We start from the raw sequence: 27390 nt of genomic DNA, 5'->3' as shown, positions 1-27390 counted from the left end.
GTACATGAGTTTAATATATTTCATACACTGTTGTAGCAAAAACAATGTCATAAAATCAAATAGAAATTGTTCAACTACAATGCAATAGAGCTGTAAAATAGTCCCTAAACTTCGCTTTGGTCCTCCCCTAGGGGTCCTTGAGGGGTTTCCTGCAAAAAGTTCCATTAAAAGTAACACAATGTATGACTATTGGTGTCATGGGTTTCATACATTTTCTGTAATAAAACATCTAGAAGCAAAGATCTCATCAGATGGGTGACACTGGGACAAAATCTTATCAGATGGGGGTCAGTTGTCTAATGTGTGTCAATTTACCACAGCTTTACTTTTCCCCACACCAAACATATTAACTATACAATGTGAGCGCTTTATTTTGAAAGTGATAGCAGGAAGGTGTGTATTTGTGAACGTGCCCGGCTGCGGCTGAGGGTCGCTCAGTGTTGACAGCAGGGCAGCATGAGACACTTCTCTTCTCGGATCATGCAAGCATGGAAATATTTGAAGGAAAAGTCGTTTTGACAGCTCACACAAAGCAAAGGTGAGCCACAACTCTCTGTTTCTCTTTCTGTTAGGTACTTTGAATAGTGGAGGCGTCACTTATTATAGTGGCTTCATTTCAATGTGCTCATATTAACTGAGGGGATGATGCAGTTTTAACCGTATGTAGAAAAACATGGTGATGCAACATTCAATGAAATAATAATACTCATACACTATATATTAACTACTCATACTAATTAACACAAGGAAAGTTAATTGACTGTAGGTGCATAATGGGAAATGTATAGAACAAAGTGCAACACAACACTGAAGTACTCTGAGATATTTACAAATTCATACTGTAACTGAGCCCCTCCAGATAAGAAGACTGGGTTGGTTTATCACCATAAAACCACAGACTGGCACAGACCAAGTTATAGCTGTGTTTTTACTCTATGAGGTTGTAAAGTATATCATTGAGGATGAATGCAGGTTGAGGGAAGGTCACACCCTGAGCTGGCTTATTGCCTGCTTCTACAGTTGCAATTCTAAGTAGCATATGAATAGACATAGAATAGAATAGAACGGCAGGGAAGTTCTCTGTATGTACACACAGCAGATGGCCGATGAGTCCTTGGCCAAAAACAACACAATCCCACAGTAGTCTAAGTCAACAGAGAATTAAGTGATATAGTCATTTACTGGCAGTTGGTGGTGTTCCCAGGCATTTCAAATTCAATCAGCTATAATCAGTTTGTAATACAGCTGCTCTTTATGCAGATGTTTTCGAGGAATTTGAGCTTTTGTGGAAACCATTTAAAACCAGTTAAACTGATGCTCACTTGAAAAGATGCTAAAATTGAACTTACTTACAGACTCGTACAGTTTGATGAACTAACAAAACAGTGCAAATTAAACAAGTAGGCTTGATTCGACTGGCTGAGTATCCAGTCCAGTCTCCCAGCACTAATAGTAAAACAATATTGGACAGTATAGATAAATGAGGCTACCTTTAGACATGAGACAATATGAACATTTCAAGTCACGATTTATCCTGGACAAAATAATTATTATTAATTATTATTATTATCAAAATATGCTTCAACCTCTTAAAATGGCACTAAAGCATACTGGAGCCACCTAACCTTACGTTTTGTTGAGAAACAAATATTTTTATTGCATCATAGGACGCACATCCCTTTTTTATGAGCATCCTTTTTAATGAAAAACAAAGAAGGACAAATTCAGATTCACACTTGCACACAGTAGGTAATCGTAATGAGAGAGGGGGGAAATCTGTTAATGAAAAGAGTAGAGCCCAACTGATACTAGGTTTTTGGGGCTGATACTGATAGTGATATTAGGGAGTGAAAGAATTCTGATATCAACATATTGGCAGATAATCTTATATGTACAGAATTTATAGATACACACATGATCCCGCAAATGTAATGAAGGTATAATATTTCAGTTTAACAGTAAACATTATTGTATAAAATGACATCAGTGCACCAAAACAGTAAACTTCTCTGGAAATGTAATGTAATTAGAATTAGCTTAAAAAATTATAATGCGTAACAAACAAAAAATGAATAAAACTTGAATTAAGAAAAAGGGTCAAGTATACATAAAATGTTGTCTATATAACTTTAGAAAATAAAAAACAATATTGGCACATATCTGATAACACATTCACTGATAACAATATCTGTGATAGGTCAATATCGGCCAATAATATCAGCTGACATATATTGGTCGGTTTCTAAAAAAGAATCGAGCTATCAAACTGATATCCCAGCATTCATATTCCGAGCCTTCAGCCATGGTGACGAATGACTGGAAGGATGTGGCCTGCCCCTTGAGGCAAATGGGCAATTAAAAATGAGTCAGGAGATCAATAGGATTGTTCGTTAATGAGCCAGACAGCTTTTTCGAGGCAGACATATGAGGAAATTCATGATTATCCTGATAATGGAAATGCACCATGATTAAATGATCTTATCTATCTTCATTCTGATTAGCGATAACATCTTACATCCTCCCATTCCAAGCTACATCATACCAGTGCCCAGAAAGCTTGTTGCACTGGTTTGCATTTCTCATTTTCATCATCATTTGCATTTTCGTCCAGTCTTACATGTATATACGCTTTTGCAGTCACTAGTAAAGCCTGCAGAGATGCACTCCTTCACATTATATAATGCTTCTTTCCACTTTCAGCAAGCAACACCAAACAATATAGGCCTACAGTTTATTTGTATATCTGTTCTTCATTGCAGTATACATTTCTGTGTATCCTGACAAATATTTTTATATACCACCCTGAACCATGCTCTAGCTTCTGCAAAATTTGGTAGGTAGCTTTTATTTCACCAGGAGAGGCTATTTCCGTGTGTGCTTTGTGTGTTTCTATCTATAATTGGCTCCGTTTAAGTGGAGTGTCTACAGGAATATCCTTCAGCCTCTCTACCTTCTGTTGCCAAGTTGTGATCTTCACACCCAAGACACTGATCTAAGACCAGCACCTTACTTGACTTTTGATTTCCTACCGAATAATTCCTGGACTCTTCACTCTCTATGCGTGCATCTGCCCGTGGGAAACTTTTACCCTCACCCACCCCTCCTGTGTCCCAGTGTGTCTTTGGCTGGAACAGACTGCTCTTGCCAGGCAGCTATCAGTGTATTAATAGGTGTTTTAGCTTCCACTTTGGTCCCCAATCCCCCTCTCGCTCCCCAGTCCTCCCCTCTTTCATAACACAAACAAGCCAACATGCCCCCCCCCCCCCTCCAAGTACCTTAAAAAAAACGTGTTCTTATTTTAGATTCAGTGGAGAATAACTGGCATGTCAGGGTTGCATACTGTATGTAAATAATAGTTGCAGGGGTGCAGAGGTAGTAGGGGAATATAGATTTCCTAATATTTTGCATGATGGCAAATGATCCTCCACTGGAATTACAAGTTGGCTACTGAAGATTTAAAAGAGCCAGAACTCACATGACATTTTTGTGTTAGAGGTATATACAATATTAACCTCCCCATGTTCATTTTATGTTATAAAGCTATACATAGTCTTACCTGTTGCTCATGTAAAGTATTCAAGACTACTTAAACAATGAAAACCTTCTTACTGATGAAATTTCTTTTGTCATTGCGTTTTTTTCTTTATGTAAGTGGAGAAAGAGAGCTAGAGACGAAAGGAAGACAGAGTTTGTTTATCCTCAGGGGGAAACTGAGGAAAGATTTCAGTGAGATGACATGAGAAATGGGATGGAAAAAGGAACAGAGTAGATGCTTTAGTGGTGAACGTAGTGTCAGGCTGACCATATCTGAGAACTGTGTCAGGGCATTCTGGCTCCCACACTGATTGATAGGTGGGGGGCGGGGGGGGGGGGGGGGCTGATATGGTTACTGTTGTGTTGAGGATGATCTGCTTCTCTTTCAGCACAGGCATTGGCAGTCAGCTGTCTGGTGGGAAAGTTTTGCTTGACCACTACATCTTGGGAGGAATGCCTCAGTCTATTCTCTGTTGTTTTACGGCCTGTGCTACATTTACACCCCAAGGGGCAAAAAATACAGATAGAGAAAAAAAAAGGACACACTATGGCATAGCTCCAAAATGGTGGAGCTATTTTGGGGTTCCGTTATGGGAAAATAACCAAGTCTGTCATCACTCATACATGGACTGCTCTGTTGCTGTAAATCCTGGTGCTGCTGGTTTGTGCTAGCTGTTGTAAGTGACTCACAGGATCAGACACTACTTTCCACAGACATTACAGCCAGATAAACTGTGGGATGGACAGAAAATGTTTGATCATTCATAGCGGGAAAATGGGTATGGAGCCCTGGAACATGATGTGGGATGTGCAGAAACATGACAGTGAATTGTATGCGTATCAACTCATGTGCACAAGTTTAACTTTGAGACTGCATTGAAAGCATATGTTCTTTGAAAGCGCAGTGCATCATTCTTATTTAGTCACTCCTTGTCTGCAGGTTCAAGCACTCTGCTTTATCTGTAACTGAACCTGCTTGTGGTCATTGCATAACAGACTGGTTGTTGGCTCTCACTGTGCTACATGCTTGGTTAGCATACTTGGTTGGCGTTTTTTTTTTTATATCTGTATTGCATTTCAAACAGTTGGCCTTAAAAACACATTATTAAATATCTTCAATCGTTTTTTTTTTTTTACATGGTACCAGTTACAACTATGTGAAAGGGGTCAACCGTCATGAGGCACCTGCAGAGAATTATCACCCTACTCTCTATGGACGTGTTTAGCCTCTTTCAGCTCATGGCTTTTGTTTCACAGCATATGTGATGTATGGTTGAGTCTCATGGCTCTCATTAACTTCGGTTCCAATGGTAACAAACAGCTTATCTAAGCATTTCCGTGTGTTCCACCAAATGCTACACCATGAATGTCCTTGAGGTTAGACTGTCCAAACATATGTCAAGTCAAATTAAGCAACATATCTCATTGGTCCATGCACTTCAGAATGACACATTGTGATCAGTGTTCTGATCTGATGCCTGTTATTGGTAAAAATAAATATGTTTTATAATGTGACAATGCTACAGTTAAGTTTTGGTTAGATTTCGTAAAACAAAAAGGACACGAGGTCAAGACAATGGTTTGGGTTAGACCTTTGTTAAGGTTTGGCAATCTTCTTCTTTGTGGTTACATTAATAACCACAGTTACAGTTAGGGGACAGCTGGGATCATGGTGAAATTAAAAAAACAATGACTCATGGTTGTGAAACAGGAAATAGACAGCCGTCCTATTTCCTTCATTTGCTCCCGTTATAAATATGGCAACTAGACAGTCGTGTCACCAGAACCTACAGATGTTGTTTTGGGGCGCTTGCTGAACCGAATGATTCTGATTGTCTTATGCACCATTACTCCTATTTCTGCAATTCATCGTGTCAAGACCACAAAGACGCATAAAGACTCGATTTGAAACCGGTGTAGACTTTTTTACCTTCAGACATGGTCACATGACACTTCGTATGAACTAGTTTGTTTCACGCATATTGAAACCATAACACCTTACATGTCACAAGTTCAATTTAAAAGATTATAGGGCCGTTTGCCTGCTTCCTTTGGTGTTTGTCTTCATTCCAGTGGTCAAATGAATGCGGCTTAACAAGCTAAAGATGTTAGAATAATTAATGGAGTTGTGGAAATCTAGAGTCAGACAAAATGTTGGAATCATTTCGTAGGGGTGACCAATAATCCAAAGTCCACAAAGCTTTGGTCATTTTTTCCTTTGCTGCCTGACATGATAGAGAGACAACTTTAAGCAAATCATATCCAGATGCCTGTAAACTCTCCCTCTTACTGTCCAGTCCTGACAAAGCTTTGCACTGTGCTGCACACAGAGAAATATTGTAAATCAAGATTTTAACTCGGAGATGCTTATTTAGTTCGATGCTGACGTCTTTTGAGCGTCAAACACTCTTGGACAATCTTATTCTATTTCAGTGCCAGTGAGCGCTCTGACTTCTGTGATTGCGGTGGAGACAGTCCACAGCACAATCTTCCGAAATAATGAATTAGATTAGATTCATTAGATTAGATTCATTAGAAATAATTTGATTGACTTCATGAAATTCCATACCTTTCGATATCTAACACACCTTGTGTTTTCGCATCAAAAGGCTAAGGATGTTAGCTGTGTGTCCTCACTATGAAAGCCCCTCCTATGTCCCTTTGTGTACCCGTAACAATGGCTTATTTTTAACCTGTTGGGCTGTTTAGAAGGGGAGAAGGGAATGAAGGGAGGAAGTGGTTGCAGGATGACAGAGGAAGATAATAGCGTCCTCTTCAACCTTTATCCTTCCTCAGCCTCATCTCACATACAGGCACACATACATACACGCACACTCTTGGGGTTTGTGTTGCTTCTCAGCGGTTCTCTGGATCTCCCGCTGGAATACAATAAATAGGAGTAATGTGTGAGCAGATGCATGCAGACCTGCACCAACAGACACACATACACTCTCCCCATCCCCTGGTCCCTGGTGTAGCTATAAGAGGGAGCTCTGGCAGTTTGACCTATAAGACAGTCAACTGGAACAGCTTATTAGTAGGAACCAGAGAAAACTGTTGCATTGGGAATTCAGTCAGTCCTGAATCGTACACTGACTCTGATGAACTAAATGAGAACACACGTCACACTGTGAGTGTCTGTGAGTGCAACCGCATGAGCAGAAAATAATCATATTTAGCTGATACTGAAAAGGAGATGAGTGTGAATTTATAGTGTACAGTGGTGGACTACAAGTACAATTAATACTTGTTCATTTGCATTTTTTTAATACTTGGTACTTGGTTCATTACATTTCACTGGGAAATACATTTCCTTTGATTTGAAAAATACAGTTGCTAGATACAGATTTTGCATTAACAAACATAGGATGAGGTTATAAAATAAAGATGAATTAAAGACCAATCTGTTTGACTTGTGTCCCATTATAAAAAAGCAGCGTTTAGTTGTGTCCCTTTGTCATGTTTCAGATGTCTGAGTTGTTAGCAGTTCCACCACAAAGTGATTTCCTCTGTAAACTTCTCTGATGGTTTCATTTACAGTACAGTACAGAACAGTACAAAAAAAGCAAAAGTCCAATTTTCACTATTTTCTGTCATACTGTAAACAGAATGATTTATAGAATAATCAGCGAATAATTGGATAATGAAAGTTATCGTTGCAGCTGTGTTTATTTGCTCTCTCTGGTTCTCCACAGTGTTGTTTCTGGTATTTTATCTTATCTCTGTCAAACATTCCCATCTGTTACACCACACTCTGTAAGTGTTGCTTTTGAGTGCTATTTCTTTTACTTATCTTAAAAGAATACAACTAATTTGAAAAGAAATATTTGAAAAGAAAGATTTTCTCTTTTGTTGTTGAAGGACTCCAGTCACTTATTTGCTGTAAAGATTATTTTATGCTTCAGTGTTTATTTATTTTTTAATTTATATCCTTGTTCCTCTGACAGTGAGTTTGGATTTTCGAAAACTAAGTGCAATACTTCCCAAAAGCAATTACTTGGCTAAGACCAATTTAGATTTCCCAATGGTAACATATGCATAAATGGTTTATTTATTGTAATTAAGGCTGTCTTTTAAATTACTGCTGCTCATAATTCAGGCAGTAGGCTAATGACCTCCGGGGTCGGGACAGAGCCCTGTTTTACGTCACACATCTGCAGTCCATTTAACAGGGTGCAAGGGCCAATAAACATAAATCTGGTAAAGCAAAACAACAATATTTCCCATTATCCCATTTGATGGCCTGTGATCCCTTGAGAGCAGTGCTTTAAGGATGTGGGGTGTATAACAAATCAGATTATTTTAAAAGTACAAATGACATAAATGTACACTAAAGAAAGATAGAAAATTCACTCTAAAACCTTACATTCCATTTTTTGTACCTGCTGGTGGATACTACCCAGACATAGATGGCATGAGATCATTTTTAGCACACATTTAATAGAAGGTGTTTCAGTGATCTAAAACAGGTTTTTGTGTCAGATTTAAGAGCAATCAACCATTCTGCGCAGACATTAAACATCTGCAGTGATGAGTGAAAGTATGCAGAGACACCTACTGGACAGTATTTCTGATACCAACCAACAGTTACCACGAAAGACCAGAACGCAACAAGCTAAAGCCATATGCCGCCTCGTGTCTCTCACATTTCCCCCCACCGGAAAAGTCTTGTTCTGCCGTTACAATCACTAGTGCTCTGTCCATCCACACACGCTGTACATCATAATGCTAAATGAAACATTACCATTCTTTGGATGTTGTCCAAATACATTCTGGGAAATGTAGGCAATGACTAATTTCTTTAGATGGACAGGAAGTTGAGAGAACGTGGAAAAATGATAGCAGTTCATTGGCAAATAACTCAAAGAATGGATACTGATGATATTTAAACACTGGAAAGAGATGAAAGGGTGAAACGCCGGCCAAAGCAACACTTCATGATTGTTGTTAGATATTTCCAAATCAGGAAAGCTATTTCTAAATTATTGATATTGTTCTCCCACTTTATTGTCTGCTGCCGGGAGTGGTTATAGTCTGTCACAGTGCATCCCAGTGTGCTTCTGGATGAACTGTTGAGAAGCACAGTTCTTATTTAGGTGAAATATGTTCTTACCACAAGTCACTCTATAATACCGTTGGCATTGGCCTGTCCTGTGTATGATCTCAATTCATCGTATGAATTTCTGGCTCAGGAAATGTGTGTTTAATTTCCTGTGTCGTGGTTTGTCTCCTTTGGAATTTTTCTAAATATAAAGTAAAAGATCCCCGGGCTCAAACACTCCCTCCTCTTTCCATTACAGGGAAAGACATTTAATCACTTATTAATTGTGTCAGACTTTCCTCTTCTTTGCCAGAAGTCCTTGTGAAGAATAAGTTTAGCCCTATCATAGGAAAGGATAGGGGTTTTTTTTATGTGTGTGTTGTGTATGCTTACAAAACTGAGGTCTGTGATTCATGCATAAAAAGGACACATTAGAAACATCAATTACCTGGAGCACTTTTGTTGCCAAGTGACACCGCTGCAGCTCTTTCAGCCCTTGTCATATCTCAGCGGTTGGTTTCAGCGCCTGGCAATAACTTTGACAGTTCGTATAACACAGAAGACTGGAATTATAGAGGTCGGTGAAAGCTGATACTCGTGTTAATATTTTTACATTTAAAGATACCAGACCAGTTTTTGCATGTGTTGAAATCTGACATAAAAACAAAAACAAGTAATTGGTGTTTCCAATGTGTTCTGACGCACTGACAGTTCATTAATTCATTTTTGTCTGACGCTTTCTTTTCTATTCTGTCGTGGTATTACAAGTTCGAGCCTCCTGCACGTGGTGTACTCGTGGCTCAGTGTTTCTACAGCTGTTACCAGACAAGCAAACCAAACATTCCAGTTTGACAATGACTGCTCTCAGATCTAAACATCGCACTGGAGAAAGAAATCAGGACTCCTTTTAAAGGAATACAGTGAGCTATTGGAGATCAGCTATCTAACATGGACATTAAAATGACTCATACTTGTAAACCATTGGGTTTGGTGCTATTAAACTATTATATAACCAGAATAATTAACCAGAATGTGAACTAATAGTACCTCCAAAACATCTAAATAGGGCTGTATTGTGGTTTTGTAAAATGTTAAACAGATAATCTAGGAAATACACATCATTCACAATTTGAAGAATACATAATACGTTTTTTATTATTGTCAAGAAATCCCATGAAAAGACCAAAAGCTATATTAAGAGTTTGTCTCTCTGTACTTTCCATTTTCCCCAGCCTGTCTCTGACTGTCAACCTCAACTTCATTTCCACTGAAGTCTTTAAAAGCAAGTCATAATAATATACTTTCTCTATAAAAAAAAAAGTAATTTCCTAAAACAGCTTGGCGCTGTCATTTTTAGCTTATGTTACTCAAACAGAAGTATAAACTGCATCTTTGGGGGACTATTTTCAGTTGCGGATTAATACACATTAGGCGCTCTAGAGAATATTTCTAGCAGCAGGACTGTGTGGTCATCACAAAATAACCTAAGTGCCCATGCTCATTGTAATAAAGAAACATGCCAAACAGCGTGGCTCATTGATGTGTTTTTAATAGTTATTGGACAACAATGGAGATCAATGGTAGAGAGGAAGAAGCGACACTAGACAAAACTTTTTTTTTTTATATTAAGAAAAATATTGACTATCATGCCCTTTAAAATAATCCTATCCAAACATCAGCTAATTTCTTATAATACAATAAAGGTCAATAATAAAGGTCAATGACTCGTAGGTGTTTTTAGTTTTCTTTGTCCTCATCACTGTCCACAGCTGAGCTCAACAACAAAAAACGATATCCCAAAATCTTGATGTATTCCTTGAAGGTCTGGGTAGCGTAAAGGACACACACAGATTCAACATGAGACTGAGCGATTGAGATACAGGTTGACCGATAACAGAGTGAGGGGAGATAAAAAACATGGGAGACTGAGGAAGGGACTGTCAAAGGCCAGCAATGAAAGGGAAACAGGACACAACAAGAGAGTGGGAGGAGGAAAAATGTCCATGTGTGTATGTCTGTGTGGGTATGCTTGTTTGACCTGAGTTTAAACTCCTCTTTTATTTATGTCCCCTGAGGGAAATGTCTGAACTGAAAGAAGTAATTTATCCAGAGAATGATGAAGCCACACGCACACACACACACACACACACACACACACACATATGCTGTAACCACTCAACTAATGGAGGACATTGTTTGTGCTTTCTAAAAATGTGTGTCTGCATATCACCAGTGTCTCATGCTTTTGATCACCTGGATGAATAATTTGAGGTGATGACCCTTGAGAAAATACGGAGATGAAGAAAGCAGCAAACGCAACAGCCTTTTGTTAGCAGAACACAAAGACAGACCAAACCGCTTGGCTAAGGCTCATAGATAGATTGTACACACTGTTCATTGGTGACAATGGTATTACAGCAAGTACTGCCAAGGTATTCTACTGCGTGAGTGTGTGTGTCCTTGAATTTACAACGTCTTAATCGGGAACAATACATTTCTGGAGGCAAATGTGTACATAACAGATAGAAAGACAGTCATTGTTTGGATCCTATTGAATAGAAATTGTAATTATGGATGAATGTCTGTTTGTGGGTGTTTGTGAATGTCTCTGTGTACGTGTGTCAAGGGAAGAGACTTCACATGAGCTCCAAAGATGGGCACAAATATATGAAACATTGATGTCTTGTGAATGAATTGAGCTTTTATCTGGATTTGTTCATGTTTTTTGGTGTTGTGCTAGAAATCTCAGATTGCTGATTTAGAATAGATTGGATTCAGAATAGGTTCAGACCCTTGTATGCTTATGTGTCAAGCGTGTGTGTGTGGCAGAGAGAGAAAGAGGGAGAGGCAAAAAGGCAAGATGTGAAATGTCTACGCTGACATTTAACGCTGGTAGTAGAGGTTGTCTAATGCCAATGTAATGTAATCTGTCACATCTGTCAGGGAGCGGCAAGAGAAGCAACTTTCTGGGTCTCTGACAAAGACACTTGATCGCTTTATCACTTCTATCAGTTACTTTAAGAGATTAATTCAGGCAGTCCATTGTGCATGGTTATAAGGTCACATTTGGTGAAGAAGGCTATGCTCTTTGCAGGAGATCTTAAAGAATATACCACCTTATCATCAGCATAACGATTGAACTACGTTATACATAATTATTGACATACATGAAGGATGTTAGGTTTTTCTACCATCATATACCAAGATTTTATTCCGTTTGTTCTATTTGTTTTGGAGCAATTCTTCAGGGCCCTCAGCCGGTGTAAGAATATATAATACACAGCACAATATTTTCAGTTTTTGCTCCTTTTATGTAGAATTCCTCCTCTCTCAGTTCAAACTTTATTTTTTAGGTCAAAGTTTCAATTGGATATACTTACAAAAATCCTGTGTCTTTTAGTTCATATTTATTCTTTTGTGAAAGCACTGAGTTATTGTTCAAAATAATAATTTCTGAATTCCACAGTTCGTCCACGTTTCCCAGTGTTGTTGGGTGTTTTTTAATAGTTATTGATGGGTTATTCCAAATGTATTTCTATTTCTGCTCTGTTTCTGGTCGTGTGTGCATGTGTGTGTATGTGTGTGTAGTTGTGTACTTGATGAGCAACTCAAACAGAGTCAAATCACGAAATTTGATGTCACGAAGAAATGATTATTATGCAACATACTGAAATATTGAATTTATTGTATTCAGACACACTCAAATAAAAAATAAGATCTTAGCAGAGTCAACAATACCACAATCTATTTCAGGAGTGGTGCAGCGGTATTAAAAGAAATGGTTTTACATGTTGGGAAACGTGTTTATTTATCTTTTGCTGGAGAGCTAGATGGGACAATCAATAACCAGTTAATGTGATGATACAGCCGCCATTTGGATAGCTTTAAACAACTCGCTTGGCTCTGTGTGAAGGTAACAAGATCCACCAAACAGCACCCCGAAGGGTTGATCTATGCTTGCTTAGATCTATTTCGAAATAGACAGGCTCTACTGGCAAGCATTCATAGTGTTCACCTGAAAAGTGATAGAAATGTCATGAATGAAAAGAGAGCGATAGATCATTTCTCACTCCTGCACTGCTGGCTAGTCACAGCATGAAGTGGGAGTGAATGTTGAATCCGTTTTAGAAAGTTTCAAAAGCTATTCCACCATCCGACAAGCAGTTCAGTCTGCAGTTTTATACTAAATATAGTATTTCAATCTTCATATTGAATATGAGAGGGGTAGCCATAATGCACAACTCTGTGTATTTCTCAAAATATTGAAATCTTTAACATGTGTGAAATAGCAGTGTAATGGTTTGCAGTGTACGCTTATGGGATGGGTTGCCCTATGCACTGATACCATTAGTGTATGTTTAGTTTCACTTTCACGGCCCCCACTGTAACCCTCCTCTACCTGCCTAACTACTTCCTGAATGGGTGGAGCCCCAGAATCTATACAGGTAGCCAGCTCACCTGTGGCAACAAGGAAGCTGACTGTGGAGCTGACGTGGATGACTCATCTCTTTAATAGTTTGATGTGTCTATAATCATTGATATGTAAGTCTACTTTATCTGATTTAAAATGCATTGATCATTCTAGTAGCTTATCATTTGTTTTTTGCTGTATTAATTAAGTTCCAGTTGTAGTTAAATTATTGTCTCATTACCATGTTTAGGTTGTATTGTGTTTTAAGTGTAGCTATCTTTGTTGGATTATCAATTTATAGGAATTAGGAATTATGTCTAGATTGTTATTTTTTCTTCTGTTGTATGAGAAGAATGGACTTGAATCCTCATGTGTCCTAACAGACATTAAGCCGATTGGTATTCCTGGAACCAGACTATCCTTATATAGGATATCAATATTCAAGCTAAATATCCTTCAGTTATATTGAATTATGCACATTAGGGGACAAAAAAAAAAGCTAATTTCCGTTAGAAAGAGAACAAAGGAATCAGCAAAAATGTACCCTCTGTCCCACTTCATTGCTGGAGGTAATAACACTATTCTTCAGCTTTGGACCAACATTCCAGCAGTTCAGGAAATTTACTTTATCAAGTACGTGGAAAACCACAGGTGTAGATGATAACAGTACGTGTGACTGTCCACATACAGTCAGAGACCTCAGCACCAGCTAGCACAATCAGGGTCAGCTTGTGTTATGTGGAAGGAAGACAAAAAAGTATTTTTCCCTAAGTGGAACTCTCTGTGCCTTTCCAGCATCAAAACATGAGTCACTGCAGACAGTTACTGAAAGACTATAAATATTAAATACTTCAACGGTGAGAAGGTATTTACAGCAAATGTTTTAATAATTACCTTTGTGTTAAGGGTGAGTTAAGAGAACATCATTTTGGTTTGGTCCAACCTTTGCATATGGTATGAGTCATTACACAAAATCACTGAACATTATGCATTCATTTATGCTTGAAATGCTCACTGAAACATCTTTTATTTAAATGCTCTGTTTTGGTTCAATCTGGGCATTGTCTTGTTTTTTCCCACTTTAAGGGCTGTAGATTCCCTGCATGTCTTGCTATGTGAGCAGATACAGCAAGTAGAACCAAAGATAGAAAGGAAGAAGACTGAGCAAAGAATGTAAAATTTTTTTTTCTTTTCATAGTTATCTTTTCAAAGGGTCTATTCAAAGACCTTGTTCCCAAAACCCTCACAACCCTCACACCTCTGACGCACAACATTTCTGTCCTCTTTATATTTCCTTCACTCTTCGTCATACTCTTCATCATACTCTCAACTGTCAAAATGTTATTATAATTCTGGGGATTATAGAAGCACTTCTTGACATGTGCTGTTCTGAACTGTAACTAATATTGATATTAAAACTTGCTACCAATTTGTCTTTAACCAATGGAATCCAAACACATTTTAAACCACTTTCATATTCAAAGCTATAATTCCTGCACCATGACTGCACCATTACATTCAGTGAAAAATTCTCAGTGAGCATTATTGTAGCCTTTACATTTGCCTATATTAAAAAAAACACAATCTTTAAAGTTTAAGTTTTTCCAAAGACTGTTTTTTGAACATTCATCTCTGAACAATGTAAACTTGAAATCCAATAGATTGTCCTTTGCCTTCATCTCCAATCTCATCTCCATCTCTGATGATGGCATGGTCATGTCAACACAATGCACAGTGGTACATACAACACATTCCTGCATTTTACTATATTACATATATTATATATATATATATATATACTACTATACCTAGAAATAAGCATCTGATATTGTGACTAACAGAAGGATCAATTTTTATTACATTTACAACAACAAAATATATTAATTCAAGCTGGTCGCAACATTCAAACACATTGTGGTTGGTTTCATCCTTCTGGGATAAATAAAGCTCATGTTTTCCCATCAGATAAACACTTTTTGTGGCATGTATTGGTTTTTAGAAACTCTGCTAATGTCACCCCTCTCTCTCTTATGCTGAGTATCCCTTTCATCATTATAGAGGAAACACTGAAGGGAACTTGCTGCCCTTTTGCTCAAAAACAATAATAAACACACATCTGTTTCTCTGACCCTGAGTGAACAGTGGAGAGGAATGACTGTTGGAGCATGAACTTCCTGTCCTGATAGATTAGAAAACACAAAGACTGTAAATAAACATATTACAAGGACCCTTGTAAAATCATTTACTCACACACACACACACAAACATTGGAATTCAGATTACAACAGGCAGGCAAATTTCCTTATTAGTGGACCTTTATTTACTCTGATCAGTGAAGCTTGTGAGTACTTGCCCATGTCTTTGTTTGAGCTGTTTTAAATTGTCCTCTGTATGTGTTCTGTCTTTTTACTGTCTATGTGTAATGTGGACGTCCTCTCCTGCTACTGCAGAGCAAATCTATCTTTATTTTCAATTTGAATGTATAAAATGTATGTATAAAATACAGAGATAAAAGCTTTAATACATTAGCTGGCTCTGATGTAACTTTCTTACATGTAATTTATGCCAAAAATGTTCCTAGTTTTGGAATAAATTACAGCCTCTCGCTTGTAATCACATGATTACTCAGACACCTGGTGTAAAAATGTATAATAACTGCAGTGTACTTGTTCTTGTTTCCCTATTAGAGGCATGTGGAGGACCCTAACCCTCTCGCTGATAGTTGCACTAGCGTTGGGCACACAGGTGAGTACAACTGTGTGATGTAATGTAATGGAAAGATTTGAGTCTAATTTTAACAGAGATAAATGACATGTAATGTAATGGGGTTGACTTAATCATGAGCTTTTATAGATTAGATTTTCCATTGTCATAACTCTGATATACAGTGTCTACATTTTTGGACACTACCCAGGTGTCCCAGGCTGAGGATGTGTGGCCCCCGGGGGATGTTGAGAATTCGTCGGAGGATCAGCAACACAATATCAGCGACATATCCGCCATACTAGGAAATTCCCGACACCAGATTCTGGCTGCTCAGTATGAGTGCTACCTGAAGATCATCCATGATCCACCACGTACAGATGATGGTGAGAGCATTGTGACTATTGTTCCGTTTACTCACAGGTCAGCTGATAAAACACATCCAGCTGGGATTGTCATCTCTTTAATGGTATTAACACATTTTGGTTCTGGCAAATGTCAGATAAAGATGTTAATCATAGTTTACAGTTTTAATAAAATCATAATCGCTTACACCACAAGTAAACAAATAAATGATAGATGATTTATTTTCATTTCAGCCTCTCAATTCATTCTGTGGTTTCCTATTGTAGCACCACTGTTGGGCTGAGATTTACGGTGTTGGTGTAAACACAAAGACGAGTGAAGTATGACTAGGGTCGAGTATCTGTCAATGATCAATGAAAAAAATAGATAAAAACACTCTTTATGAAAGCATTTTTTTAGAAGAATTAATATATTCTTTCACCACATAAGGATAGCAGTGTACTTATTACAAAAATCACTTGATCACATTAATGGTTCATGTCAACTTAAAGTCACTATGTGTGCATTTTTGTCATTCTAGTAGCATGAGTTGGTCTTGACTGAAATCCTTAAATAACTATTTGATTTAATATAAAAATATACATAAATTTAGAATATACCAAAGACAGGACTGTTAAATCTAAAATCTACTGAATATGCACATTACAATGGTCGTAATATACCAAAATATAGAATATGCATTAGTGCAAGTCTAGTAGCTATATATTGCTAAGTTGTACAATGCACTGGCATGAAATTTGGTACAGTAATTCATGCCCTCCTCTTGACTTTTGTGGCCAGTACTTTAGTATGTGACATTCCCATCAACCTCAGCTATTCTTTAGGTTTGACATTATTTAGGAAGTAGGGTAATGTTAACACACCACAATGAGGTGATAAACATGGTAAATATTATACCAATTGCTATCAGCACAACATGCAGATCTAGACCGAAGCATTACTGGTTGTTCTATCTATTACAGCTAAAAGTGTGTGCACATACTAAAAAAGAGAGAGAAAGAGGGAGAGGATGTGAGTCTGAAAGAAAGGAAACTTGCCCTTTGTCTTTATCTCAGTGCCTGTTACTCCCGCTCAGTACTGCATTGCCTTTGAAATGTTATTTTGCGCTCTGCTTCCCAACATGCCACTGTGTAACCTGGTACAGCCAGGTTTCCGTCTATTGTTGACAAGCTTTGTGCGGGCCAGCAGTGGTGAGACATTTTGCGCACACAGTTTATCGACCATAGGACACTGTTTATGTTGAATAGATAATTTATGTGATTCATTCTGTCAGGAAGTTTATTAAAAATGTATACAGTTACATACCTTTATGATTCTCTGTTGATGTGGGTTAGGGTTAGGGTTAGGGTTAGGTGTCACTGACAGTATTACACATTTCTCATGGTTAATGTGTTGAGTGATAATGAATTACAATAGACTCAAATGTTCATTGTGCAAACACTAAAATAGATATCTAAGTAGTCCTGAAGAAAATGCAATCCAAACCTATTATTTCTTTGCTTGATCAATGTTGATTGTCATTATAAGTACTCTAGGTATACAGTGATATAGTCATGTACTGACTGTATATATCATTATTATTGAGATAATCATATTTTTTATAATATAAGACACCAGCTTTTACATTTGCTAATCTAAACATGCATTGACTGAAACATGGGAGGAATCTTCTTTTATTTGAATAGAAGAAAGCCTCAGTGGCTGAACAGACACACACTGCCATCCACAGAAACTAAAAACGCTAGTGGAAAATTCAGGACTTAGCTCAGTGCACTAGAGATGAAGATGAAAAAGCAACCAACAACAGAAACATTAAACAGTTTTACTGCTAAGAAGGCTTGAAGCATGAAGCATTACTTCACTTATGCGTACAGCACCCATTTCTTTATTTCTGATCCAACATTTGTTTGGGATTGCCTGATCAGCTTCTTATCAAGACGCTCCATTTGCAGCATGCAGAATTACATTAAAGTCTCTTTTAAAAAGCCAAGGCGGGCCTTTTATAGATAGAAGGCTTCACAATTAAAACTGCGCTCTCAGTATTATGGACACAGACATAAACAGACACACACTCACATCTCTAATGTGTCCTGGCTGCAAAGTTAAACATAATGTTAAATGTCTACTGCCCTCTGCAGGTACTTTCTGTAACCGTACGTGGGACGGCTGGCTGTGCTGGGGGGATACAAGTCCAGGGACTGTCATGCAGATGTGTCCTGAATATTTTCACGACTTTGACCCTGCTGGTGAGGCCTTAACACGCACACTCACACATATAAGCACAACATTTAACCACATGGCAGCTCCAGTGAATGGTTTCAAACTAGCATTGCATGTTCAGTACTAAATAAAACCACATGCCGAATAAATATTTTTAAATGATAATTTTGTCTTCAACAGAGAAAGTTACTAAAGTCTGTAATTCTGATGGCCAGTGGTTCCACCACCCGGAGAGCAACAGAGTCTGGTCCAATTACACCCAGTGTCAGATCTACACCATAGGCAAACGCAAGGTAAACTCTATGTACTTCATATTAGATGAATTTAGAACAGTTTATTCAGATTCTGGCTCGTTTCCACCTTTGAATCTGATGAATCAGTTGTCCTTTCTGTTTGAGGCACCGGTTTGAGTTCCGAGTTGCTGATGCATGGAGATTCCTTCACTGTGTTTCCACCTTTAGTTTGGCTCTTTTGTTTGATTTGTTACTGAAGTCTACAGTGTTAACTGTGAAAGGATGAAACACTAAAGTGCAACAGTGCATATTTCTTTTGACGTGATCCAGAAATGTAATCTGAACCGACCACAGGAAACAACACCAGGAGGCTTAGTGACAGATGTTGATATCTGATAGTCAGAAGTTACAAGTGCTTTGACAGCTGAGCATAACAAAATGAAGTGAGGGCAAACTGTAGTGTGGACTGACTGGCATGAACAGTGGTGGAATGTAACTTCTCACTCCACTGCATTTATTTCACAGCTATAGTTTCTTTTCTTTTTATTTCTTTTCATTATTTTTTATGTAAAATATATGATATGTTTATTACATATACAATGTTACGGATATACATTGTTAAAATTAACTCCACCTTGTCAACATTAAAATTTTGCTCACATGTACATCATTGAATCAGTATTAATATTCCAATAACATATATAGACATGTATGATAAATCTAATTGGACCATTTTATATAGTGACTATTTTTACTTTTGATACTAATACGATTACATTTAGCAAACAATACTCATGTAGTTTTACTTAAATAAGATTTTGAATGCAGGACTTTTACTTGTAATTGAATATTTCTTTCATTGTGCTGTCGATACTTATATATCAAGAAATGATTCAGAGAAACTAGTTCATGCATTTATTACCAACCGTATTGCAATGCTCTTTTTTACTAAATTATCAAAACATTCAACAGGAAGACTTCAACTCAAACAGAATTCAGCCACTAGAGTTCTTTTTGGCACAAGAAAACATCATCACATTACACCAACACTGAAATCACTTCATTGGCTTCAAGAATTCACTTTAAAGTGCTCCTTTTGATTTTCAAGGCAGTACATGGTTCAGCTCCACTACAACCCCATCAGATCTCTCAGGTCTTTAGATGGTGGCTGTTTGATTGTGCCCAGAATACGATCAGCGACTGGTAAAGGTGTTTTTAGTCACTGTGGACGAGCTGAGAACTATAAAAACTGTATTGACATTTGAAGCGAAACTTAAAATGTAGAGAACTGAGTTCCTTTGTAATGAAATGTGCTCTATAAATAAAGTTGCCTTGCTTTGCCTTCAGTAAAAGATCCAGGTACTGTTGACTGTAAACTTCAGCTAACAGCATGAGTCTATCATGCTTTGCTAAAGTTACAGCACACCAACTTGGATCAGATTTCTTTAAAACCTCCAAACCATCTGACCAGGAAGGATTAAAGGTTATCAAAAGAAGCATTTGAGGTCCATGTGACTTTAATTTATAAGCCAAGATTCACCTGTAATGGGGCGTTGTCAACATTTTGTTGTGAGATGAGGTGTAATGAATACCATGTTCACTATGTGAGTGTTCAACATACTGCGGCTCCTTTACTATCTACTGTTTTTGTGGTCTTGAGTCAAACATGTATGCAGTGTTTATTTATAAGTTCACAGTATATTTTAATGGTGAATCAACTGTTCTTTCCCTGCAGTTTACCATCAGTCTCTACTACCTAGCCATGGTGGGTCATGCGCTGTCTATTGTCTCCCTTATCATCTCTCTGATCATCTTCTCCTTCTTGAAGTGAGTCATGACTTTTTTTCTGTCTTCAGTCTTTGTACGTACATGATCACTAATTTGTCAATTCTTGTTTTTCCTTTAGAAATGAAGTGTGTATGTTGTCTTAGAAACGCATAGTAAAGTAACCTCAACCATCCCTCCTCTCTGTCCATCTTTGTCTCTCTCTGAGGAGTCTTAGCTGCCAGAGAATCTCTCTCCACAAGAACATGTTTCTCTCTTTCATCTTGAACTCCATTGTCACCATAATGTGGCTCTCGCTCAGTGTGGCCAATACCCAGGCCATAAATGCCAGCAACCCTGTGAGTCACTGGATTACTGTATTAATCTCATAATAATGAATTATACTTCTCTTGTGCAATCTGCCCCACATTGAATTGTGCTACATCTAATTTAACAGCATGCAATTTAGACATTATAACCCATGGCTTAGAACATTATGCTCAAATTGTAGGTGAATGATGTTTTTATGGTTATTCTTGCCATTTCCTTTCTGGCAGGTGAGCTGTAAGATTTTGGCTGTACTGGTCCAGTATACGTCTACTTGCAACTACTTCTGGATGTTGTGTGAAGGCATCTACCTCCACACACTCATCATAGTGGCAGTCTTTGTGGGCGAGCAGCAGCTCTTCTGGTACTACGTCCTGGGATGGGGTGAGTCAAGAGGAACATATCCAACCATGTATCTTGTGGTTTTCTAATTGCAAACTGCTTCCATCTGGTGGTCATGTCCATATTAAACATCATATAGATCTGCACTGGGAAGATGGCCTGGCAGATTCAAACAATATGGACAGAGACAATATTGTACAAGGATATTCACGGGCAGATCACAAGATGCTAGAGTATCATGTGCTTGCAATGCTCCGTGATACCACATGAGCACCACTTAGAGTTACTGAATTACTCTCGACATACACTGTTTACAAAGTTTTTAATATTGTTCATCTTTAAAGTGCCAAAATATTAATTTGCTAATAAATAGTTTACACCTGGATATATGAAAGGCTCCTCAACTGCTTTTATTTTAGTCTTTGTAATGTTTTTGTTGCACTGAGAACATTCAACCATTATTCAACACGAAATGTAACCTTGGAGTCTGTATGTACCTGTGCAGAGATAAGTGGGCTTTTCATGAGAAGCTGTCATCCAGGCGTTCAGTTGGTCTCCCTAGAGAGTCAACTAAGCTCTCATGTATTAGTAATACACTCTTTTATGTCTCTCTACAGCTCAGATCTTTTTAAATCGTTCATATAGCCTTGTTGTAATGAGCATGGTACATGTCCTACATGTTACCCTTTGCTTGAACTCAAAATTTCTGTTCCTGCTGATACAGTAGCTGAACATTTTGTGACTTCAGCTTTTTTTTTGAACTGACAATGCATATATCCATTTGTTGTGTAAGTTATACAAAGTTAAAAAAAAAATAAGACAGATGTGGCCTGCTGCACATACAGAGGAACATCTTCCTCTTTCTCAAGCAATGATTCATTTGGTATGAGATTGAAAACATAGCTTTTAGAAGTAGCTGGTAGTTGAATTAACCCCTATCGATCCACTTATGGAAGCTATATACCTTGTTTTGATACAGCCAATCTAATCTTGAATAAAAAGATAACATAGTGTTTGATCTAAGGAAGATCACATGGTCACACTGAGCCTGATAGCATCCTGTTACACAACACAAGAGCCAGAGATGCCAAATAACAACCCACATTAGCGCCACATGTCTTATCTTGCAACGGTGCTTGTTGAACGATGCCTCCAAACAAACACTCATTGGGGAAAAGTGCACTGCTAATGTCATTAAGCAAGCTAGATAGCTAAGTAGCTGCTCAGCTGCAGCACATAAAACAACATACTGCAAATGTCACTTGCTGGTTTGGACATTGTTCTTCAAAATCCCTGTTAACGACTAACTGTTTCTCTCTATCGTAAGGCTTTCCCATAATTCCTGCCGTCACGTACGCTGTGGCTCGTGGGCTCTTCTTTAATGACAGGTAAAATCTTGTTGTTTTTTCTCATTTCTTCTATATCTTCATTTTTTATTGACATTTATCAATAACTGGATCATTGTTCATTGATATGCCATTTATCATATACCATCACAGTGTTCGTACTATTAGGATTAGGGTTGGGTTAGGGTTAGGCTTCAAGAAAAGCAGGTATGCATATTGCCATTGTAAGAAATAAATGCATTGGGTTAAATTAACAATACAGACAAACAGAATATTACACTCATGCCAACACTGATCCCTCCCTTCACCAACTCGACCTCCTCCTTATGTATCTTTGGTATGCTGATTGCCTAAGATTTACGTTTATGTATGTTGATTCAGGAGCCCTCCCGGCAGAATCCTACTTGGTGCTCAGAGTCTTTGAGTGCTCCCTCGAACAACAGAGCCTTTCCTGTAAACTCTATATGTTTTACCACTTCCTGCAAAAGGTTAATGATGTAAATGTGACTGAATTACACAAGGAACAAACTAGCTGTCTTAGATTACTAACTTCTGGAAAACTTTTGCTTTGCAGTATCTGAAGGATCTTCATATAGATAATACTGTATATGCACCAAACTGATGATGCACAGTTAGTCCAAGATGTCACCAATACAGTTCAGAGCTGCATATTTGCTGCACTTCTTCTTCTGCCGCTCTCTCCTTCCTGTGACCTTCTTCTACTCTGTTTGATCATTTTGAGACATCAGAGAGGAATTGAAAGATATTGATTTGCCACATCAAGGGGAATTTGTGTAAGCTCTTTGTCCACAGAGTGTAGCGCAAACGATGAATTATTCAGGCTTTCATTAAGCCCTTGGATTTTTTTTTATGTCACTGTGTATGTAAGACACTCACGGGAATGGTGTCAGCAATTTCAGTTTTTCTCCTTCAGGTGTTGGATCAGTGCCCACACTCACCTGCTCTACATCATTCACGGGCCCATTCAAGCTGCACTGCTTGTGAGTATTTAATAAAAGTATACTGTGTACATACTGTATCAATCAATCTGAGGTATATTGTGCCTTCCCATCAACTCAAGTCAAATCTATGCAGTAAAATGAACAGATTTCTCTTTCTGTTTCTTTCACTCACCCACACCCTACCCAGGTGAACTTCTTCTTTCTCCTGAACATTGTCCGGGTTCTGATCACCAAGCTGAAGGAAACTCACTGCGCTGAGTCCACCGCCTACATGAAAGCAGTGAGAGCCACCCTCATCCTCATACCTCTGCTGGGAGTTCAGTACATCCTTTTCCCCTCGAGGCCGGAGGGACGCACCAGCCGGGCCGTCTATGACTTCTTTATAAATATCTTCAGCCACTTCCAGGTACAGTCAACGAATAAAAAATAAAAAAACTTGGTTGATCCTGCTCATTCAAATCATGGATGTATTCATGTAAATCCTGTGGTGAGGTTAACTATAACAAATTATATATTTATAATCTGCAAGTAATTCTCATGAATATATTTCAGTGAGATATTTAATCTTCTGGTCAGAGCTGGTGTTTTGTGTGAAGGCTTTTCCTACAATTAAACTCAACAACATCAAACTAAAGAGCACTTCAGCGTTTGATAAAGCCACTCTCTGCTCTTGAATTTGAATAATGAAGTGCTATTTGGCCTCTTACTATTGGCAAGCAGGCATTTGGCTGCTCCTTGTATTAGTGCTGGTAAAACAGGTTTCTTTTGATAGCCAGTTTCAATCTCACAGTAACTAGAGAGAAAGAAGACATATCTCACTGGTCATAGTTTTACAAATACACTGAGAGAGTTTACAGTTTAATTTGCATTTATTGTTTACATGACGATTTCACTCACTGATCTGATCTGTTTCTGTACTAATATTAAATCTATGACCTATTACTTTGCAGGGACTCCTGGTGGCAATTATATTCTGTTTCTGCAATGCTGAGGTACGTTAAAGAACCAATGTTTCAAAGATGTTATCAGCTGCTAGAAAACTAATAGAGATTTTGGTTGTATTGTATTGTATTTTGGAGATTTCTCTTTTTGGGTTTTATACAAGATGCAGGATTGTACATCTAATAGAAATAGTCTAATTGGCCATCTTTGTTGATGTCCAGGCTCAAACAGCTTTGCAGAGGAAATGGGCTCAGTGGAAGTCTGCCTGGGGTAAGACCGGCTGGGGAGAAACACCCATCACCAACAATCACTTTAACTACCACACCAACTCCTCCATCACGGAAACCAGCCGCGCCACCATCAGCTTGGAGCAACCTTGCACGCCTTTTGAACAAGAGCATAACAACCACTTCATGTCCAGTGAGCAAGGGGAAGCCAACGGGCAGAAAAAGAACAGCAAGACCTGCAGTAATGGGGAGGTGGATGTGCTGAACAACCTGGAGACCACTTACATCTGAAAGCAGTGAGGTGATGTTTGCGGTGCCGAATGTGCACGCTCATAGAAGTGTAAAAAAAAAAAGAGAAAAAAGAGATTACAGGTGAATTCAAAATAAAGTTTCACTGATGGAAGAGTGTATAAAATATCTGAAGAGCACTTAAAAAGCTTATGATGTTCACACACTTTTTACAGCAACAGCTTTACTTTATGGACTCATATGAACCGATGAGCACAACATCATTTATACCATATTGTCATTCTGTAATCCGAGTATATTAATGGATTTTGTGCTCTGTTGCTGTAATTAAGTTCACTTACATATTTTGGTTGTTTGTTTTCCTAGCTTTTAGCATCTATTTTTTAAGTATGGAGAGAGGTGTATAACTCAAACCTGCCATTTTGATATTACAGAGGCAGAGATGTGTGTTTGCATAATCTGCCTAAGCTTCTGAATGCTTTACCTGTGCACCACTGTGACCAATGAATGTCATAGCCTACTGATGTGATCACAAGTCTACTTCTGCATGCTTTTATCTGAGAATGATGATACAGTCATCAATGGCCTGCGGAAAGCCAGCATCCCCATTTAAGCTGTTTCTGACAATGAGAACCACAATGAGAGAATCGTGGCGTTAGCAGGATGAAACACAGCAAATGTGATTCCCAATTCATTTCACATTTGCTGATGACATGTAATAGAAAAAAACATTTAGTCTCAGTTAAAGGAAAGGAATGATTTTGTACTTATCTGCCCTATAAAGGCAAAGTAACGGGGTCAAAATAAGTGAAGACAAAAGAAATCCAAATGAGGTTTAATTATCTGTGGTCTCTAGAAGCCCTCCCATGCCCCTTACTGTACTCTGTGTGTCACAGATAGCTAACTCTCAAACTGAACAGCTAAGCAAGTGAGCTAACTAACCAAGCTGTTATTAAATAAATATATCAATATGTTGACATTTATCTGACAATATAGTATTCCATATAACTATATGAGGCAGCAGCTGAATCCAATCCAAAAAACTGAAACCTAGCTAAAGTCCTACTATGGCTAACTAGCTTAGCAGAGTAGCAGTGGCTGTCAGTTTTAGAGTCAAGTGTGAATCCATATGATCAAGTGAGGATAGGTTGCCTTAAATTACATGTTTAAATGTAGTAAACTGTGAATTAATTCACCATATTGGTTTCTGTATAAATATATGGACAGAAATATATCTGTTAACATACATGTATTGTCTCAGAATGGCCCTACATAATCCAAATAAAGTTTATTTTCTCAAAGTGGATAACAACAGGGAAAGAACTTCCTTTCCCTGTTGAATTCGTGAGGATTATTCAAAAGCATAGGTTTTATATTGGTTGTATGATTTCTAAGCCTAAACTGACCCAATTTTGTGTGTTTGCCTTTATAGGGCAGAAATGTTAAAAACAGAATTCATATTTCAATTTTGTTTGGTTAAATCTCATTTTCACTATACATGGTTTATGGTTTAATTTTATGGTCACCATGTTTGCTGACACACATTTAGTTGGTTTTAGTAAAGTAGGTTTTCTCTTATGTCAAATAAACCGACCTCATGGAGCACAAGAAAGGGCTTCTGACTTTTATGGTCCATGAGAATAGATCAGTCAGATGAGTAGGAGATAAAACAGTGGCAATTTGTATGTAATAATGACATTTCTCCATAATGTAACATCCTGGCTACATGACAGCTAAACCTGCATGTAAAGTAGTGCATCTACTTATGAGCTTCGTCTAATTCCAGCTGATTTACTTCTTAGAATAAATCATTGCTCATGTTTTTCTTCTTCCGGTGCCACCATCTCCCACCATTCTTGCTATTATGACATTCATTTTATTGCAATAAGTCATGAAATCTTAACTGAAGCACTGATATCACTGAAATCAAAATAGAGGCAAGGCCCATTCAGAATTCCATTGTGAAATGTTTCTGTGACAAATGCAGTATAGGTATTTAAACAAGACTGCCAAATTAGTGTATAAATAGTTTGGGATTTTTTTCTAACTTCAGTCAGCATGGGAAGGAGACAGGTGTCAGAACTGGCATGTCTTTATTATGATAGTGTTCCTAATGCTTCTTAATATTCTGTGTTATTATTATTGTGGATGTTAAAATTCTAAAATATTATGGACTGTGCTATTGTTGCAATATGTTTTTTTTTTCAAATGCATAATATAATTTACTGACACTTAATGGAGAAATTATTCACTGTATTTTCCATTGCTTATGTAACACACTGTATGCACACTGGCATGCTACAGAGCCAGCACCTTTTCAAGTTTCCATTGGAATACTGAACAAGTCTCCTGAGTGAAAGTGAGCTTGTAGCAAATTTGTATCCTTCAAGGACACGTCCACACACTACATACTGCACTGAGAATACAAGTGTGCCTGTGTGGATACAGGGTACATGATGCATGGGGAATAAAACACAAAAGAGGTGAGAAAACACAGAGTATGAGAAGGCTCTGTTAAAGAGCTGTGAATCTCAACTGATTGTGCACAGGGACCCAACCCTGTACGTCTGTGCCAATGCTGCCCAGTAGAGAAAACAGTTGTCACAGACATATTTGTAAAGAAATCTGAGAAACATTCCAATAAAACATCAAATGTTCAATTCAAGCATATTATTGTATATATATTTTTAATAATGACTGTCATCTACGAGTGGAAATAAAGC

General features: G+C 37.9%; 1 protein-coding gene across 3 annotated transcripts; it reads left to right on the top strand.

Annotated features, from left to right (window-relative positions):
• Positions 1-452: 452 nt before the first annotated feature.
• On the top strand, positions 453-27390 carry calcrl2 (calcitonin receptor-like 2). Of its 3 annotated transcripts, none has more exons than XM_053318252.1 (13): positions 453-538; positions 15674-15731; positions 15901-16075; positions 18194-18301; positions 18456-18568; positions 20244-20335; positions 20511-20631; positions 20830-20983; positions 22269-22329; positions 23222-23288; positions 23437-23655; positions 24200-24241; positions 24413-27390. In XM_053318252.1, exons 1-13 carry the CDS (start codon positions 489-491, stop codon positions 24707-24709), a joined length of 1557 nt encoding a protein of 518 aa, XP_053174227.1. In that variant the 5' UTR covers positions 453-488; the 3' UTR covers positions 24710-27390. The 3 variants fall into 3 exon arrangements, with proteins under 3 accessions (XP_053174227.1, XP_053174226.1, XP_053174225.1); XM_053318251.1 differs by having other exon boundaries at positions 20505-20631; XM_053318250.1 differs by having other exon boundaries at positions 20502-20631.

This window comes from Scomber japonicus, chromosome 4, assembly GCF_027409825.1.
Source record: "Scomber japonicus isolate fScoJap1 chromosome 4, fScoJap1.pri, whole genome shotgun sequence".
NCBI lineage: Eukaryota > Metazoa > Chordata > Actinopteri > Scombriformes > Scombridae > Scomber > Scomber japonicus.
This window is presented reverse-complemented; position numbering and strand designations above follow the sequence as displayed.

What these genes read in the sequence shown, in the direction of transcription:
- calcrl2 (XM_053318250.1), top strand. Translation starts at nt 489, where the DNA reads ATGGAAATATTTGAAGGAAAAGTCGTTTTGACAGCTCACACAAAGCAA. An exon ending in ATCATCTTCTCCTTCTTGAA is followed by an intron (nt 20,336 to 20,501) that starts GTGAGTCATGAC and finishes TCTCTCTCTGAG; the next exon opens with GAGTCTTAGCTGCCAGAGAA. An exon ending in GGGCTCTTCTTTAATGACAG is followed by an intron (nt 22,330 to 23,221) that starts GTAAAATCTTGT and finishes TTTCTCCTTCAG; the next exon opens with GTGTTGGATCAGTGCCCACA.